At 37.8% G+C, this 18,608-nt stretch overlaps 1 protein-coding gene across 3 annotated transcripts in view; it reads right to left on the reverse strand.

Moving 5' to 3' along the window:
* LOC131675546 (ran-binding protein 10) overlaps window positions 1–18,608 on the reverse strand; it is a 710,588-nt gene that overhangs the window by 435,621 nt on the left and 256,359 nt on the right. For all 3 annotated transcript variants that reach the window (XM_058954562.1, XM_058954563.1, XM_058954561.1), the window contains exon 4: window positions 11,771–11,883. In XM_058954562.1, the coding sequence (XP_058810545.1) occupies window positions 11,771–11,883 (113 nt within the window). The remainder of the gene's footprint in view (window positions 1–11,770; window positions 11,884–18,608) is intronic.

An 18,608-nucleotide genomic window follows, 5' to 3' on the forward strand; every position in this document is an offset into this window, starting at 1 on the left:
TCTCGGTTTTTACAGCGTGATTTTCTCGAGCGCCGCCCTTCAACAGTCCCCTCACTAAGTCTTCCCAATTTTTTATGACCTCCCCAACCTCGTGTGGTAATGCCGGGGTGCTCGTCCTCCTATCGAACGACCCCCATACTTCCTCCCCGGTGACGTCGCTTTCCTCCTCGGAGAAAAATTCGTCCTCCGAAACCGGCTCACGCGAGCTACTTTCATGCCGCCGGCGCGACGCAGAGCGAGACCGTCGCTCCTCTCGCGTCCGTCTACGCGGCTTCCGAGTCGCAGTGAGACCCTCAGCGCGCGGCGCATCCCGCCTACCCGCCTGCATCCCCAACGCAGCCTCTTCTACGCGATATAAATTATTCGCGCTCTCAGATAACGCTGCTCGCACTTCCCTTCCCATAACTAATCCGGGCAGGCTCGCGACGATGTTCCAGGCCTGTCCGAAAACGTTCGGTCCTCCCGCGACACCCTGGAACGCCACCTCTCCGTGAGACGCCAACTCTTTCCTCGCATCGGCGAGAGCCGTCGCCCCATCATTTGACGCAATTTAGGCATTATCCTGCCCGTCCTCGATCCTATACTCTGGTGCGCTTCTCTGCGCCGCCACCGGTTGCGGCCGCTAGTCCGAGGATGCCAAGCTCTCGCCTGCGAATTAACGCAGGCTCGTTCTGGCCTTCCAGACGTCCGTTGCTCCCCTCGCCTCTATCAGGTTACAGGTCCATGTTGACTTCGTGCGATTCCTCCCGCAGAATGGCCTCCGGCGGGCCCGGCATAACGCCCGACACAAAGTCACTAGGACTCAAGGGCGGATTAAACTCCGGCGGTTCACGCGAGATCATATAGCGCAGCATGCGCTCCTGAAGTTCCCCGAAGCCACCCGTCACGCTAAGGCCATAGCTCTTAAGGAGACTCAGTAACTCCGCAGGCGGCGTTTCATTGATTCGCCGCTTAAGAGCCCGTATCGATCTATTCTTTAATATTTCGCGCATAATCGCGCCCGCCGTCCCGCTTGGCGGCATTCTGACAAGCCACCTGCTTTTCGCACCGCATGAACACCCAATCCACTATCACGCTCGCGATGTGGGCACAACCAACGACCGCGTCGCGCAACTGTCCAATTATAAAACGAAATTAAACAGAAAGAAACACTAATAACCAACACTAACTTACCCCAAATTATCATCCGGCCTACTCTCGTCAACGGCGGATGCGACTTCTATGCATTCGCTTTCTCTCGTTTGTCCGTTACACTCGATCAATAATATAAAATAATTTCAGGCAGAGCGAATTATACGTACTGCTCTGCTTCCTTAATCTCAAAATAAAAACACAAATACCAACTACTCACTCTCGCCGCGGCTCTCAGGCAAGGGCGCACCTTAGATAATTCGCTAATCAACACAGCTTAGTACCCACCGGCCGTACCGTTCAAGCATCTAATTAACCGCGCTGACAATAACCGCTTCTTAAATGGACTCGTCTATCCGTCCTTTTACCGGTCGTATACTATGGGTATGGTGAGTAGTGGCCTTCGACACGTTAGGTCGATGACTCACTCGCTCGTGCCAGAGTGTAGCGACGACAACACAACCATGCTACAATTTCGGCCTCGTATCTCTCTCTCGATCGGCGCTCTTTGTGAACCCGAGATGAAGAATGTAAACAAACACCGCTCGAGCCGTGACTCAACGCAGCTCGACCGATCCTTCGGTCACCTCTCCTCTCGGCCTCAACCGACCTTTTCAAATTCCTTTGTTTCCGCGGATTGCTTTTCTACTTTATAATTTCGCATCCTGTCTCTCTTTCTCGCGACTATCTCGATCCCGATTTCCGCGAGGTCCCCACAAGGGATGCCATGTTACACGTACGTTAATAATTTAAGCCCGAACAACGTTGCGTCACAAATTATTTAAGGGGGAAGGCTCGGAACGCGTACTCGCTTCGTCGCAGAAAATTAACGAGGGCTATGTCGTCCAGCAATATCGATAATCGCAGTTTAACTAGTTACAAGAGAGACAGGTTGCCCAAATAAACTCATCAGTTCAGATATTTTACACTTTATTACAACAACAATGTACATACGGCGTTTGACGTGTGCGTCGGTCGAGTCCGGGCTAAGTCCGTTCCGTGCGAATTAACGCACAGGAGACAGAACAACTTGTCCCGCGAATTCCGCAAGGGCGATGCGAATTCACGCATACAGCCGCTCGTCCGCGTCCGGCCTATACGATGCTCGGAGAGAGAGAAATCGAGGCGCGCACCGAGAAACGAAAAGGGTACCTGACCTTAGGAGGGAGCGCTGCTGCGGAAGTCCGCGTCCACTGGGCCAACGATTTCGTCCTCGAAAGGTGGAATTCTGGGTGGATGCAGATGGTCCTGTCCTCCTTTTTGATTCCGTTCACTAGATAACGATTAACTTATCACACACACTCCTCGATCGCGAGGCTCAACTCTCAAATTAAATGCTGGTCAACGCCACACTAACTGCGATCTCGCGCCTCCGGCGACGTCTTACGCGCCCCTCCCTATCGTCACCCAAAACGGCCGAGAGCCGCCGGCTACGCACACACGTGCGACTCATGCCGGCGACACTACTTCTCTCTTTCTCCTCCGTTACCCGCTCTCGCTCCATCCCTCCAACGCCAGGCATCTTCACCGATCAGGAATCAAACCTGCAACAAAGCCACATCGTGCGTCGATACTCGGTTTTCATCAACCGAGACCGATATGGCAGCGGCTCAGGGGAAGCCACGCGGAAGAGAGAGAGAGAGGCGAACAGGGCAATCGAACTCAACGATCGATTCGCCCGTCACAAAATATTTGATATTCAGGACTAGAAGATGTATTTTTCAGCATTAATTTAGTTTCATCTATTGGAATAATGGCATGAAATTGTTAAGTTCCTGGTATCATTTTAGCCTGATCTAGCCTTGTTTTCAAGTCCAAGATAGTTTGTTCATAAGTTTCGTTACTGCTAAAAGAACTTTCGTTTCTTTACAATAATTTTTAGCCCAGTTGTAAAGCTCTTCCGGAGTCAAAATTCGACTATTGGAAGAAAGTTGTAGACTTGCCCGTTTTGTATCTCTTTTTATATTCGCACCTATACCATCGCACGCACCTTTACCATGCGCGGTGGCATAAAAATGCCATTCAGCTGGAATACCAAAATCTCTCTCGTGAAAAAGAAGATTGTAAAAATTCTTTTCATTTTTAAAATGTTGACCTGCTCCATCTGTAAAATAATAAATTTTCTAGACTACAGAGAAACTAGCTTTAAGATGCATTATTATAATTTTTTGATACTCATAAACTGAAACAGTATCATGGTTTAAATTATCGGAAATGATAGCATTGCTTACATGCTTAAGCTCATTACTTTCATTGTAATTAATCACCACTGTAAAAACAGTTGCTTGGTTGTTATTCCAGTGGAAAGACTGCGTTGAATTTTGTATCACAAACGCATAATTTTCTGCGAAATCACAGCAAACAAGAAATTCTCCCTCTAAGAGATTTTTCTTCAAGTCATTCATAAAATGTAACTACTTCTTAGCGAAGTAATCATGAGTTTTTAACTTCATTAATTTATCGCTTAGTGTCTCCATGAATTCATGCACATGAACAGTTTTCGAAGCTATTGTACATCAATCAGTTTGGAACCAAGATTCACATTGTATTTCGTAAATATTATTTTTTTTCAAATTCAAACAAATGTTTTCTCAATTTAGACATATTAGGGCAGTCTAAACATTTAGTTATATAGCATTCTTCATTTGCTTTCCTACATACAAGTTCTTTAATGCAATCGTGGTAGTTTTTAAGAGGAAAATTAGTATTATTTGTTAAATTCTCTATATCTAAAGCAGCGAGCATGAGTTTAACATTTTCATCATATACACATACGCATACGTTATATGTACCACTACTTCCAGCTAAAACACAATGCAATGGTCTTAATTGAGTAAATTTAGTAATTCCTATCTTGACATTTTCATTTTCCTTTTGAAATAAAGCAAAAAGTTCATTGAGATTACCTAACAGTAATCTTTTCGTAACATGTTCTCTTTTGCCATTCTCTTGTTTAACAGATATATAATCTTTTATACCCGGCATAATCCGACTAACATCGTCTTTCTTATAAAACTGTTTAACTAAATTCACCGTTTCAGTTGTAAGTGCTTCACCGCTTTTCTTCTCAGGTAATAAAAAAATTCCTTTCTTATCAACTAACTCTTTCGCACTTCGAGTTTCCCACTCATTACAATCAAACTCTCTTATCAAATCCGCGCGTCCCCAAAATTCAGGAGCAAGAGTGAGTAATTGTATTCGGTCCTGTTTAATTGTTGACTCTAAAAATTTTTTCTTTATTTGTTCAAAAACTGCCACACCTGCTAAGTGATATTCATTATCACAGTCTACTTTAGCTATTTTAGCATTAGATGGAGATAAATCCGGTTGCGGTCTGTACACTTGCCGTCGACAGTTGGCACAGATTTTTACTTGCTCTGATACTTGGGGATATTTACATCTTAAAGAGTTTGGAAAATCAAATAAATCTTTGCTTGAGGAATGATTGATTTTATTCAAAGGATTTATGCATTTTAATTTCCATGCTGAATCCATTATAGTTGCTACAATTAGCAGATGAAAAAACAAGTAAATAAGTGCAGATGACTTAAATATCGAATAGGTAACGAATTAAACTACTACTATACAAAGTTTCTCGCCGTTGAAAGAAATTTGTAAAATTTCCAATATCAATAAGATACATAGTCGTCGTACTTATATGAATTTGCCGTGGAAATTGAAATAAACAATTTTAACGAATACAGCACCTAGTGACCAAAAAAGAAATCAATAAATAAACAGCCCGGGCGTACCGGATCGCGCGCCGTCGCGGCGTTGCGTCTACTCTTTCACGTTCTATTTCGCAAATATAAAACTTGAGCACTTCCTGGAAAAGATGTTTTTCTATGTAAAAAATGCTCAGCTTTCGATTCAAACGATAAAAAAAATATTATAAATATACTTTTTGAGATATATCAATTCGCTATAAACAATTATAAATTTAACGGTGTAAATGAAAAAATATGGAAAAACTAACCGCACCATCGGAAAGCTGAGGAAAAAATACATAGAAAATGCTTATAAACTATTTTTCAAAGATAAGTTTACGTAGTGGAAATACGAGTTGAAGTTATAGGAAATTTGCCGTATTTGAGCGCCCGCGCGCCGCGCTGGGAGACTTGACGTAAAATGCCTCATATGTATAATATTCAACGAAAACAGTATTCCGACGGCTCGTTATTTTAGAAGAACCAAGTCTTACAAAAGTTACTTTAAATACTGAAATAAACAACAAAATGTTCAAAAAAAGATTGATTTTATACTAACCTTTTAGATTAAATGCACACTTTAATGTTTATTACAGTTAGTGGAATAGGTTTCTATAATAAATGTCAAGTAACTTTTGTAGGGCTCGTTTCAATGAAGAAAACGAGCCCTCAAATAACTATTTTGAGAAAAGTAGTATATACAAGCAACAATTTAATGTTTTAGAGTTTTAATTTCAAGTCTGAATTAAAAAAAAATAAAAATTTCACTATAGACCTAACTTACGTATATAAAAGTTACTGATGACTTGTGATGAAATCTGTTTGATAGATACGCTCACATCATTTTATCTTTCTAAATTGTTATGGATATAGTTCGATTAAGCAAATATTAATTCATTCAGAAATTTCGATGCTAGTTAACTTAATTAATTAGTACTTTTTTTATTGTTTCATGTAATTCAATAAATAGATTTAAAAAGATTCCTACATTTATAGAAACTCATATTATTGCATAATAAGGTCCTATGGCAGTTACGCATAGAAATACAAGATTGAAACGCAAAGGTGGTAATAGACCAGGGAAAACGCAAGAGAATAACATTAAACGTGGATATAGTAGGAAACAAATTCCTATTGAAAAATCCTGCATAAAAACGAAGAAAAGGAGAGCTGAAGAAGTTGCAGTTTCTGTCAATTATAATGTTTGCGGGAAATAAACCACAGATAACAAGGAAAATTGGTCTTTCCTTGATTTTAGACGCGCTATACTTATTTGAAATTCTGATAATGATTTCAGATTTATCATGCAAAATCTTAAAAAAAATATGATATATTTATATTAAATTATCATCCGTTCAAAGACTAAAGATCGGAATGTTTGACATTTTTTAATAAAAGGTCAACTTTGACCTTGTTTTTAAAGGTCATAGATATACAGGGTGATCCATTTTAATCGCTACTCCTGGATTTTTCGAATTCCAAGACAGATAGGAAAAAATGGTTCAGATAAAAGTTGTAAGGGACGAAGGGGGCCAAACAATGGTCCTAACAAATTTGACGTTGAACTTGACATTCAAGGTTATTTCAAGGTCAAGTGGTTTTTTTGAATAGGAACACCTATTTTCGACCCCGGATTCGGAAAGAGCGGAAAATTTCACGTTCAAAACCATATTGAGACATTTTTTTCACGGTCATTTCAAGGTCAAATCAAAGTCAAACTCCGAAAAATCCATTTTACGTCGTTTTTCCACGAGTCACAGGCTTAAGTGGTTCAAACTGATCGTAGATTTAGTTACATCACTTAACTAAAGTAAACCTTCGCCTCACACTGTACGGCATGCTTGATTTAAGTGAGTCCCTTCGCCCCTACCTTGAAATACTGATTTCCGATTGTCGCACCACGATAATTACTTCAGCTTTCTCCTAAAAGTAACGTCGTGTCAATAATCTTTTTAGGCTGATAGTCAACCATTTAAGAGCCAGCCATTAATTACTATTAAATTTAAATAGTAAAATGGTATCAAAAATATTAATAATTATAATATTCGCCTGTATGTGGTTGCGACTAAAAAAGAAAAACGTTTGTCACACTTTATTAATTGTAAATTTTATAAAAAACTAATTTGATGCTTTTTGTAAAAAACAGAAATGTTGTATCTTTATTTATTTTTTTGAAAGTTATGAGAAAATTGAAGATATGAGCTGTAAATAATGTGATTGTTTAAAAAGAATAGTCATAACTTTCGAAACAATAAATATGCAACATTTCTTTTTTGTACAAAAAGCATCAAAGCTATTTTTTCTAGAATCAAACTATGAAAAATAAAGTTTAATATTAAAAATGTGCGGAAAATATTAAAATCGGTCAGCAGTTCAGATATTATTACAAGAATCTTTGACTGAACAGAATTTATTTGTAAATGTGCTTTTAATGATTACATTATCAATATTAGTATTTTTTAAGTTTGAACGGAAATAATTCACAATATTTAAAATAAAAGCAAGTTTTAGTATTATGTGCAATTCAAATTATAAATAATTTAATGATTATTACTTTATTATAAAACTTACAATTACAAAAGTGTGACAATCGGAACACTTGTGGCAAATACATTTAGTCAGATAAAGTTACCGTAATCTAGGAACATTTTTCGTTTTTGGTCGCGACCGTATACGGGTGAATATTATAATTATTATTATTTTTTATACCATTTCACTATTCAAATTTAATAATAATTAATAGCTGCCTCTGAAATGGCTGACTACACGCCCAACGAGATCGTTGACATGACGTTGGCTTTAGGAGAAAGCCGAAATAATTATCGTGCTGCGGCAAGAATTTATGCTGAACGCTATCAAGACAGACGACACCCCGAAGCTATGGCTATCAGACGTTTAACTCAAAGAGCTCGTGGTGGACACATCGTTCGTCAACGTGGGCGCCATCAATATGATGAAAATGATAATCGGGTTGTGACTATTCTGGCAATAATTCATCTTGACCCACAGATAAGCGCTCGTCGAGTCGAAAGGGAAATCGGTATTCCAAAAAGTACATTTTTAAGAATTATGAAGGTGCTTAGATATCATGCATATCATATTACTCTGGTCCAAGAGCTACAGTTTGCTCATTTTCAACAGCGTATTGTGTTTTGCCAATGGGCTTTACAAATGATAGAAAATGATCCAGACTTTTTTAATTTTGTTCTTTTTTCTGATGAGGCAAAATTTCAAAGTGATGGGGAATTGAATAGACATAATTGTCATTACTGGTCTGATGTTAATCCTCATTGGGTCAGAACTGTAAACCATCAAAGACGTTGGAGTATTATGGTATGGTGTGGGATTATTAATGGATATTTGATTGGCCCTTACTTTTTCGAAAAAAATGTTAGTCAACACACGTATTTAACGCTAATAAGAGATGAACTACCTGTATTGATGGAAGATGTTGACTTAGAAACGCGACGGAGAATGTGGCTCCAGCAGGACGGCGCAGCACCACATTTCGCTCGAATTGTCAGGACTTTTTTGAATAATCAGTACGGTAACAGATGGATTGGTCGAGGTGGTCCGGTTGAATGGCCTGCTTGCTCACCCGAGCTTACATCACCAGATTTTTACTTATGGGGGTACTTAAAAAATGCCGTTTTTTCGGAAAGGCCCACCACAAGATTAGACATGATGGACAGAATTCGTCGAGCTTGCGATGCCATTCCAAGGCAAACTTTGCTAAACACCGTTCGACACTTCCAAAGGCGTTTGACTATGTGCCTGGAAGCAAATGGTCGTAATTTCGAACATTTGCTTCGAGGCTAGATAAACACATAAGTGAGAGGCGAAGGGGACTCACTTAAATCAAGCACCCTGAACAGTGAGAGGCATGGGGACTCACTTAAATCAAGCACCCCGAACGGTGAGAGGCGAAGGGACTCACTTTAATTATGCACCCTGAACAGTGAGAGGCACGGGGACTCACTCAAGCACCCCAAAGGAAACAGTCTTTACTACGTCCACGTCGTTGTTTCTGGGTAGCGCTAAACGTAAGGTTGACACATTTACTACAGAAGCTTCAATGATCATGAAGTTTCCGTTAAACAAACATCATACATGGGATAGAGATGTGTGGGACTGGGGGATGTCTGGTGTAACAGTTTAGCATGTGAGGCTATGAAGAGAATGGGGTTCGGATGTGCAAGTTAGATTTTTGTTTACTAGGATGTGAAAGTTTTGGGTGTATGGGTTTCCGTTTTAAATCAACGATCAATTTGAACCACTTAAGCCTGTGACTCGTGGAAAAACGACTTAAAATGGATTTTTCGGAGTTTGACATTGATTTGACCTTGAAATGACCGTGAATAAAATGTCTCAATATGGTTATGAACGTGAAATTTTCCGCTCTTTCCGAATCCGGGGTCAAAAATAGGTGTTCCTATTAAAAAAAAACCATTTGACCTTGAAATAACCTTGAAGATCAAGTTCAAGGTCAAATTTGATAGAACCATTGTTTGGCCCCTTTCGTCCCCTACAACTTTTGTCTGAACCATTTTTTCCTATCTGTCTTGGAATTCGAAAAATCCAGGTGTAGCGATTAAAATGGGTCACCCTGTATATAATGATAAACCCTATAGTTTTTCTTTATTCAGTATCAATCAAGCTTCAAAATGCCGTTGGATTTATGTCGATACCTTTTTCCAATCAAAAGATATTTAATTTTGTCCAAAAAATTTTCCATTTCTGCCGTAGTGCGACGTTGAGCGCATTTTAAGAGTGCGCCGATTGCGGTTTGTTTTCATTCAGCGGTCAATAGTAATCAACGAGCCAAAAGAGTGGGCTGGCGAGGGCGACAACGAGTGAGAAAAGAAGACAACGAAGAAAGAGAGAAAGAGGCCCTTAAGGCCTAATTGCATTACTCTAAAATGTCTGGCATCTTATATTTCTCTAAAAGATAGAACTAATCGATATATAAAGGTTTTATGGTCATTGATTACGAATATGAAGTCAGATTTACAAATTTCAAAATAGCGGATCCAAGATGGAGGATCGAATTTAAAAAGTACAACCAATTCATACCAAAATCGGTATAGAGAGGTTTTCAGGATCGCTGATTACGAATATGAAGTCATATCTCCAAAATTTAAGAAAAATTAAAGATAAGGTTAATTTAAAATGGCGGATCCAGTCTAGCAAATTAAATTTTATAAGATTAACCTATTTATATAAAAATCAGGATATAAGGATTTATCGGGCTTTTTAGGGCACTGATAACAACTATGGTATTGTGATTTTTTGGTTTTTACAATCTGAGCTGACATAGCTGTCATAACTTTTTGAAAAAGAAATATGTGACGGGCGAATCGATCGTTGAGTTCGATCGCCCTGTTCGCCTCTCTCTCTCTCTTCCGCGTGCCTTTACCTGAGCCGCTGCCACATCGGTCTTGGTTGATTAAAATCGAGTATCAACGCACGATGTGGCTTTGTTGCAGGTTTGATTCCTGATCGGCGGAGATGCCTGGCGTTGGATAGGGTAAGAGCGGGGAGCAGAGGAGGAGAGAGAGAAGTAGTGTCGACGGCATGAGTCGCACATGTGTGCGTAGCCGGCGGCGCTCGGCCGTTTTGGGTGCCTGGGGGGGAGGGGCGCGTAAGACGTCGAGGAAGGCGCGAGATCGTACAATAGTAGGGTTTTGACAAAAAACCAGTGTGTGTAGTTGATTGCCATCGAGAGAACAGCATCAAAGAGGAAGACCAGCTACATCCTTCTAAATCCGCCTTGAGGACGACATCGTTGGCCCAGTGGACGCGGACTTCCGCAGTAGCGCTCCCTCCCAAGGTCAGGTAACCTTTTTCTTTTTCGGTGTGCGCCTCGATTTCTCTCTCTCTTCAAGCATCGTATCGGCCGGACGCGGACGAGTGGCTGTATGCGTGAAGAATTCTCATCACCCTCGCGGAATTCGCGGGACAATTGTAAAGCGACGGTCTGTTTCCTGTGCGTTAATTCGCACGGAATAGACTTAGCCCGGACTTGGCCGACGCACACGTCTAACGCCACATGTATAGTGTTGTTTTAATAAAGTGTAAAATATCCGAACCGATAAGTTTATTTATGCAACCTGTCTCTCTCGTAACTAGTCAAACCGCGATTATCGATATTACTGGACGACATAGCCCTCGTTAATTTTCCGCGACGAAGCGAGTGCGCCTTCCGAGCCTTTTCCCTTAAATAATTTGTGACGCAACGTTGTTCGGGCTTAAATTATTAACGTACGTGTTGCAAATATGCTAATATTATTACTTTCTTACTAATTTATTCGTTCATTGTATTGATCATATTGTAATACAAATTAATTAAATATCATTGAACAAAAATATCCTAGATGGTAATGCCCTCTAAAAATTTTATATTCAATTCATTTTTCATACCCAAATAAAAATAAATGTAATATGAAGACATTTTTGAGAGATATTGCCTAGTGGCATAGAAAATTTGTTATTCATATGAAATGCAAGAAAAATAAATATGATAATAGGCTAAAATTCTTAAGAATATATAATAATGTAAGCATATATTTTATAATATAATGTTGAAATTGAAGAATATATCAAGTAATTATGTAAGTATGTACATCTTATTATTTTCGTAGTAAGACGGATAGAAGGTTCTTTTTTATCTTGGTTCAATCGTTGATGACATGGTTGGGTGTAAATAAATTCAACTAGAATGACCATTAACTGTATGCATTTTACTAATAGACAGCAAGAGACTATTTACTACTTGGATCACGTCCCGTAGTTTAATAAGATATTATTTTAAGGCTAGGCCTAAGTCATCTAGGCCCACATGTCACTGAATAATCCTTCCATTTTAGTATACACTTTTAATTGTACTATAGATTATTTCAGTTTGAATAATAAAAATAAATAGTCATACTTACTCTGTCTATTTTTAATTGACCCAAGATCTTCTCCAAAAATCTGATTTGTCGTATTTGCAAAAGCTTCAGCTGTAGCACAGTATCCATGATGTACTAAATAAGTTGATACCATTCTGTAATGCATAAATTTATATATCGTTTAAATATCCTACATAAAATAAGAGGAATATGAAAAACCATTCAAGTAATCATTTGATCTCTAATGCTGTGCATCACAAGGCTTAACCGAAGTATGTTGTATTATTTCCAACACCTCAGGAAAACCATCCCCGTCCCTTGCCGCTCCGGAAAAATTATGCCTTATTTGCGCTCTAACAGAAATATCTTTTTATTTTCTAATTTTCGAGAAAACGACACAACAAGTTAAAGGGCGCGCTCCAACGGTTGAAAAAAAAGCGCACGCCGAAGAAAAATGGAACGTACGCTTACACACACACTCTCAACCACTAGTTGTCACCCTGAGAAAAAGCACGCGAAAAATAGACGGAAAAATGCAGCGAAAATGCATGTGAATGAAAGTACGGACGCGTTACACATTCCGGTACCGCTACAAACACTCCGGGGAATCTGACACCCTGGTGCTACCAGGAAATCAAAATGAAGCAGCAGCCGGCAATCAGCTGTGCCAGACTGCTGCGTATCATCTACTCCGAGATATATCATTAGATCTCATAACGATATCATAACGATTGGTATAAAACCTATTCAAGTTACAACAGTAAATCAAGATCAAGTATTGCACAATTCTGCGCAAGAGTGTATAAGAAAGAGGCGAAAGTTCAAAGTTGGTGATAAAGTGAGAGTGAAAAATGCAAAGCAAATATTTGAAAAAGCATATATAAAAGGATATAATTGGTCTACAGAATTATTTACCATTGTACGTGTAGTTTCATCAAATCCAACAATTCATCACTTGAAATAATTCCATTGTCAGTATCTAATTTTCTTTGATAAGTCTTTCTTCTATTCCCCAAAGTCTAACTATCCCTGTGTTTATCTATACTTCCGTTCTTTTGATATGCTTTTGGTTTCCATTGTTCCTGCTTACCAAGTATCCTAGGTAATTATATTCTTTTATCATTTCTATTTTCTCTTCTTTGCTCTTCCTTACTTTACTCAAATTTCTCTTCTATTCCTCTTCCTCTACCATTCCTGCATTTCGTGATTTTTGATTTTTCAACATTTAGCTCCAATCCTCTCTCCTCTAAAACTTTTTCAGCATTGACTTCATTCCCCTCTTATTTTTTGCTAGCAATATTATATCGTACGCGTATCCTATTATTCTTATTTTTTTCCTTCCTTGCACCACTCCTTCCTCTTACATCTTGTTTTTTTAAATAAGAACTCTTACTTTTTATCTCAGATATTCTACGTTCAAATCATGTAATATGTGTGGGGTCCAAATGACCACCCACCCCATCCCCAAATTCATTTCAAGGTCAACCTTACTTTTTGAATGGGACCCCTTATTTTTCGTCGCAGGTTTGAATTTTACGTCAAATTGTACGTTCAGATGATGAGATATTTATGGGGTCCGTATGACCACCCACCCCACCGCCACAGTCATTTCGGGGCAACCTTACTTTTTGAATGGAACCCTTAATTTTTCGTCGCAGGTTTGAATTCTACGTGAATATATACGTTCAGATGATGAGATATTAATGGGGTTCGAATGATCACCCACCCCACCCCCCAAAGTCATTTCAACGTCAACCTTATTTTTTATGGAAACCCATATTTCTCACACCGGATTTGGAAACCGCGGGAAATTATTCGTCCGGAATAAATTTAAAGGTTTATTTTCGTGACCTTTCGAGGGTCAATTCAAAGGCAACATTTTAAAAAGTTAGATAATGATTTTTTTATGTTCTCTAACGAAGCAGTCGCTGTGAAAGTATCTATTTAAAACATGTTAACTTGAGTGTGACACTGTTGACCTCGAAAATAACTTAAATAAGAAAATATCGACCTGTCCTTTCCTCCTTTCCTTTTCCCAACCTCTTCTTTTCACTCCCTCCAGTACTCATCTCACTCCCTATCCTACCGCTCGTATTATTTCGCTCCTCTTTCCCCTTCCCTCTAACTTCATGTGATTATTTATGTAAAGCAGTTTAACCGTGTTCTATTTAAAATATTAATAAATTAAAATTTATTGATTTCACCTTAAAGAAATGAAGATTTAAATAAATTTATTTAACTTTGTGGTAAGAGTTATGAGAGGCAAAGGGACTCACATTAAACAAACATCCCGAATATGAGAGGCAAGGGAACTCATGTTAAAGAAGCACCCCGAACGTGAAGGGCAATGAGACTCACGTTAAACAAGCACCCCGAACGTGAGAGTCAACTCTTTACTAACACTTCTCAATAATCTCTCAATAATCTTTCAATAATACCTCAATAACCCCTCAATAACCTTTCAATATGTAATAGAAAGCTACTTTTACTGTGACTGTTTCCTCGGAAAACTTAAAATAATTATCTAACTTTTTAAAATGTTGCCCTTGAATTAACCCTCGAAAAGTCACGAAAATAAACCTTTAAATTTATTCCGGACGAATAATTTCCCGCGTTTTCCAAATCCGGTGTGAGAAATATAGGTTTCCATTAAAAAAAGTAAGGTTGACCTTGAAATGATGTTGGGGGTGGGGTAAGTGATTATTTGGACCTAACACATATTAAATGATTTGAACGTAGAATTTAACACAGAATCCTAATCCGAGATAAAAACTAAGGGTTCCTATTTAAAAAAACATTGACCTTGGAATGACCTTAGCCCGTATATTCAAGGTCAAATTTAAGGTTACCAAAATATGGCCTCCTTGGTAGTCGGCAACTTTTGTTTGAACTATTTTTCTGTACTATGCATAGAATTAGAGATATGATGGTCCATAGATTAAAATGACTCACCCTGTATTTTATACCCCTTTAGCCTGTTTTTCCATCATTTTACCCGCTCTTTCTTGCTTTATCCATGTTTCCGAGAGTCCCACTATCTCGTTATAATTGATGTTTTCCCAATCTTTTTCTTCAAAATTTCCTATTCTCACCACGTTCCAGAAGATCATAATAATTTCTTTCTTATCCTGTCCTCTATCTCTTTTATCCTATTCTCTCACTTCTTTATATACGAAACCCCCTTCCTCTTTTCAATATCATTTTTTTTCTCATCCCACTATCATTCTCCGCACTTTTTTCTTTATCCTACTTTGCTTCCACGTCCAATCTTGATCTATGTATACTTTTCTCTCCCCTAACCAACTCTTTCTTTTCATTACAGCCTCCTTTTGTTCTCATGTACAACTTACTTACCACATTTTTTTCCCTCTTCTTACTTCTTGCCCATCTGTCCTCCTCTTTGTAACTTTTTTCTTACTTGCATCAAACTCACTATTTGTCCCTGCATTTTTTATTATATTATTCTTCCTTCTTTTCCTTTCCATTTTTCTACCAACATTTCTACCTCATCCTTTGTTTCCGCATTCCTTCCTCTTCTATTATTCTGCATTCTACCCATTCCGTTTTTCATTTTCTTCATTTCTTCTTCCACCTTTTACAGTTTGCTCTTCCAGCCCACCTCTCTGTCCCCTTCTTTGTTTTTGACCTATATTGCTTCTATTTTCTCTCTTATTTTTCTCATCTCTTTTCTCCAATTCTCCCTAACCTCTCTTTGTTCTCTCTTCTTTTCTTTTATCTCCGATTCCATTTCTTCAGCTATCTTCGATTCTCCTCTGCACTCTTCGCTTCTCTTTTATACCTCTTCTTTGATTGATTATCCCCTTTACTCATCTCTTCCTCTCTTTTACCTTTCTCCACTTTCACATCACATTCCTCTCTTCCACTCTTTTTTCTTCCTTCTTCTACCTCTTTCCCTTCACGCTTTTCTTGTTTTATTACGGTTCTCATTTCTCTCTCCTTCCTATTTACCCCGATTTTTGTCGCGAGTATGTTTAGCGCCAGTGCCTTTGCCATCTCCTGCTGCTGTGATCCGTCCCCATTCTTCTGTTTTATTACTCTCCTACCTCTCTCCCCGATATTATTCCCACTCTTTGCCTTTTTCAGTTCCTAACCTTATCTACTTATTTCTTTCGCAGCTCTCTCTATTCTTTTTCAACACAATCTCAATCACACTCTCACACTTTCCACTTTCTCTGACACTTTTCCTGCTCCATGCCAGACACACGTCCTCTCTCCTTAACTCTTAACTCTAGAATTTCGAACAATTTACGTATTTCTTATTTATAATTACTTCTACAAGCGATTATCTTGATTATCTTTCTATGTAAAAATTTTTTATGTAAATTTCGATGTAAAAAATTATTTCATTGTAAGTTTTGCGCTATTAAATCAACTAACTTTCTTGGGTAATAACTATTAACTATGATGTTTGCGATAGTTTCGAATTATGCCTAAATTACCTATATTACACTTTGTATTGTTTACACTATTTAATTTTTTTAGCATTACTATTATTGTTGTAAATAAGAGCAAATGGTTTTGCACATTTGTGAAATAGACTCGATTTTTTACAGGCTAGGCAGATTATCTCCTAGCCTTTCATAGTGAGTACTTGAGATTGAATAAACTTGGCTTCTATCTGAGTTGGTTCTCTCTTGTGATTAGGTATACAATTATTTCCTCTCTTATTATAATTTTCTCTTGAATCGTAGAATACTTAACACTATGAAAAACTTGGGCTGAATTATATCCTTTCTTGAAAATAGATTTATGCTCTGCTTATAGACACTTTGAGCTGTGAGGAACTAGGGCTGACACTATCTTTTCTTAATACCATTCCAAATTATATATATATATATATATATATATATATATATATATATATATATATATATATATATATATATATATATATATATTCAATTTCATAAATTTGATCTTCAAATTTCATATTACAGTTATATATTATGAATAATTTCAGTACTTATTTTCATTGATATATATCCACTTGAGTTAATTTCAAACGATTTCTTACTCAACAACGCAAGAGGTCACGAGAGTACGAATTTAATATAAATAATATGTTATTTGTAACTTCACACTTAATTAATGATTTGAGTGCTCGTGCGAGTTATCGGTTTTTATGAATTCTTAGGTAGATCCGAGATTTCTGACAAAACTGACTCACTGCAACATAAATTCAACAGGTAATAAATTCAATAGTAATAAACTGCTCGGTTTTTTTCCCTCCAAATCCCCTATCAAAAGTCTAAGTGATTTGGTACATTTGTCAATAGTACATAAATAATTTTATCGGTTGTACTTTTCATTTAAAGCATCACACCAGAAGATTCCGTGTGATATACAGGTGTTACGTCTCGTGCATCAACTACGAATAGCTAATGAATGAGACGTTCCAATATGTTGACTAGTGGTTGGATATGTCTTACTTATAATAAATATATGTGGAAATGTATGTCTGATAATTGTACTACCTTGATAATCGTAGCTTTTAATTGTTGATAAAATGTAACAGGTTCTAACTGCTTGTTGGATTGTATGAGTGTAGCAGACTCTAACTGCTTGTTGAATTGAATAAATGTAACAGGCTCTAACTGCTTGTTGAATTGAATAGAATAGGTTGTTGAATAATACTTGCACGATATTACTTTGTAACAGTCGCGAGTTTATTAAGTAAAATGATCACCAATTGTCGGACCGGTGTGTACGGAGTTGAGTCTTACAGGTACTTATTGACTGACTGACGGACTACTGATCAACTGCTGAGAGTAATTTGTTCATTGCTTTTTATATCTTTTATAGCTCTTTTCAGGTCAGTATTGCGATATTGTGTGACATTTTGTTTTCGCTGATTATAAATTCTTGCGTTTTGGTGACTTAGTTTCGGAGTGTGTTTCGACAACTTTTTGCTGTCGTGTGAATAGCTTAGCAGTTTTGAATGTGCATATGTTACAAAAAGGATGCGTCGTAAGGCTTAATTTCGGAGAGTCATTTACCTCGCGTTTAGTTAGCTTTTTGCTGACGTGCGAATAGTTTAGTAGCTTTGAATTTCGCAAATGTGCATTTTATAAAAAGGATGCGTCGTAAGACGTAACACCCCAGGGCCTAAGATATTGCAATGTTTGCATAAAAATATTTCTGAAATTCAAAGCTACTAGCGGTTTATACAGAAATTATTGCAGTGTGTGCATTTATTTAGTATATGAGGAGCATGGTTACTCGACTTTGTACAGTTCAATTTTTACAATGTTTGGATTTCCAAGGAAGCGTCATTCGATGGTCTGCGTAAGTATTTTACAAATTGATTTCTTATTCGATGTTATTATTATCATTATATTTTTTTATTCTAGTTTGCGGATTGGCAGTATTCCCGTGCGGCAATGAAAGCCAGACGGGAGGGCTTGCCTTTACCAGTCGCGCCTAAGCCCGGGACCCGAAAATATGTGAGAATAGATATAAGTGTTTTACAATGTATGTTTGTATATTGGTATATTGATATGTCTGATTAATTTGTTTCCTATTTGCTTGTTAATTTCAGAGATGGAAGTTAGTGCGTACTCTGAGGCATTGTGATCGAGTGACGTAGACGGCCTTCTTCTTGGGGGAGTACGGTCCAGATGAAGATACTTGGAATCTTCGCGAATTATTTTTTTATGATTTGTTAGTGTATTGTAATGGTTTTCGTCGAGTATGTGTGGAGGTTTTTAGTGAGTTTTATAATGTAACATAGGTCCAAGTGTAGATCATCGATATAATTGTAATTGTATATAAGTGTAATTATATTTGTAAACATAATTGTAATTTTGTAAAAATATATTTTTCTTTTGTTTTTTAGATAAGGAATTTGTTTTTAATTTAG

The sequence above is a fragment of the Phymastichus coffea genome, unplaced genomic scaffold, assembly GCF_024137745.1.
Source record: "Phymastichus coffea isolate CEN01 unplaced genomic scaffold, Cenicafe_Pcof_1.1 PCOF00025, whole genome shotgun sequence".
NCBI lineage: Eukaryota > Metazoa > Arthropoda > Insecta > Hymenoptera > Eulophidae > Phymastichus > Phymastichus coffea.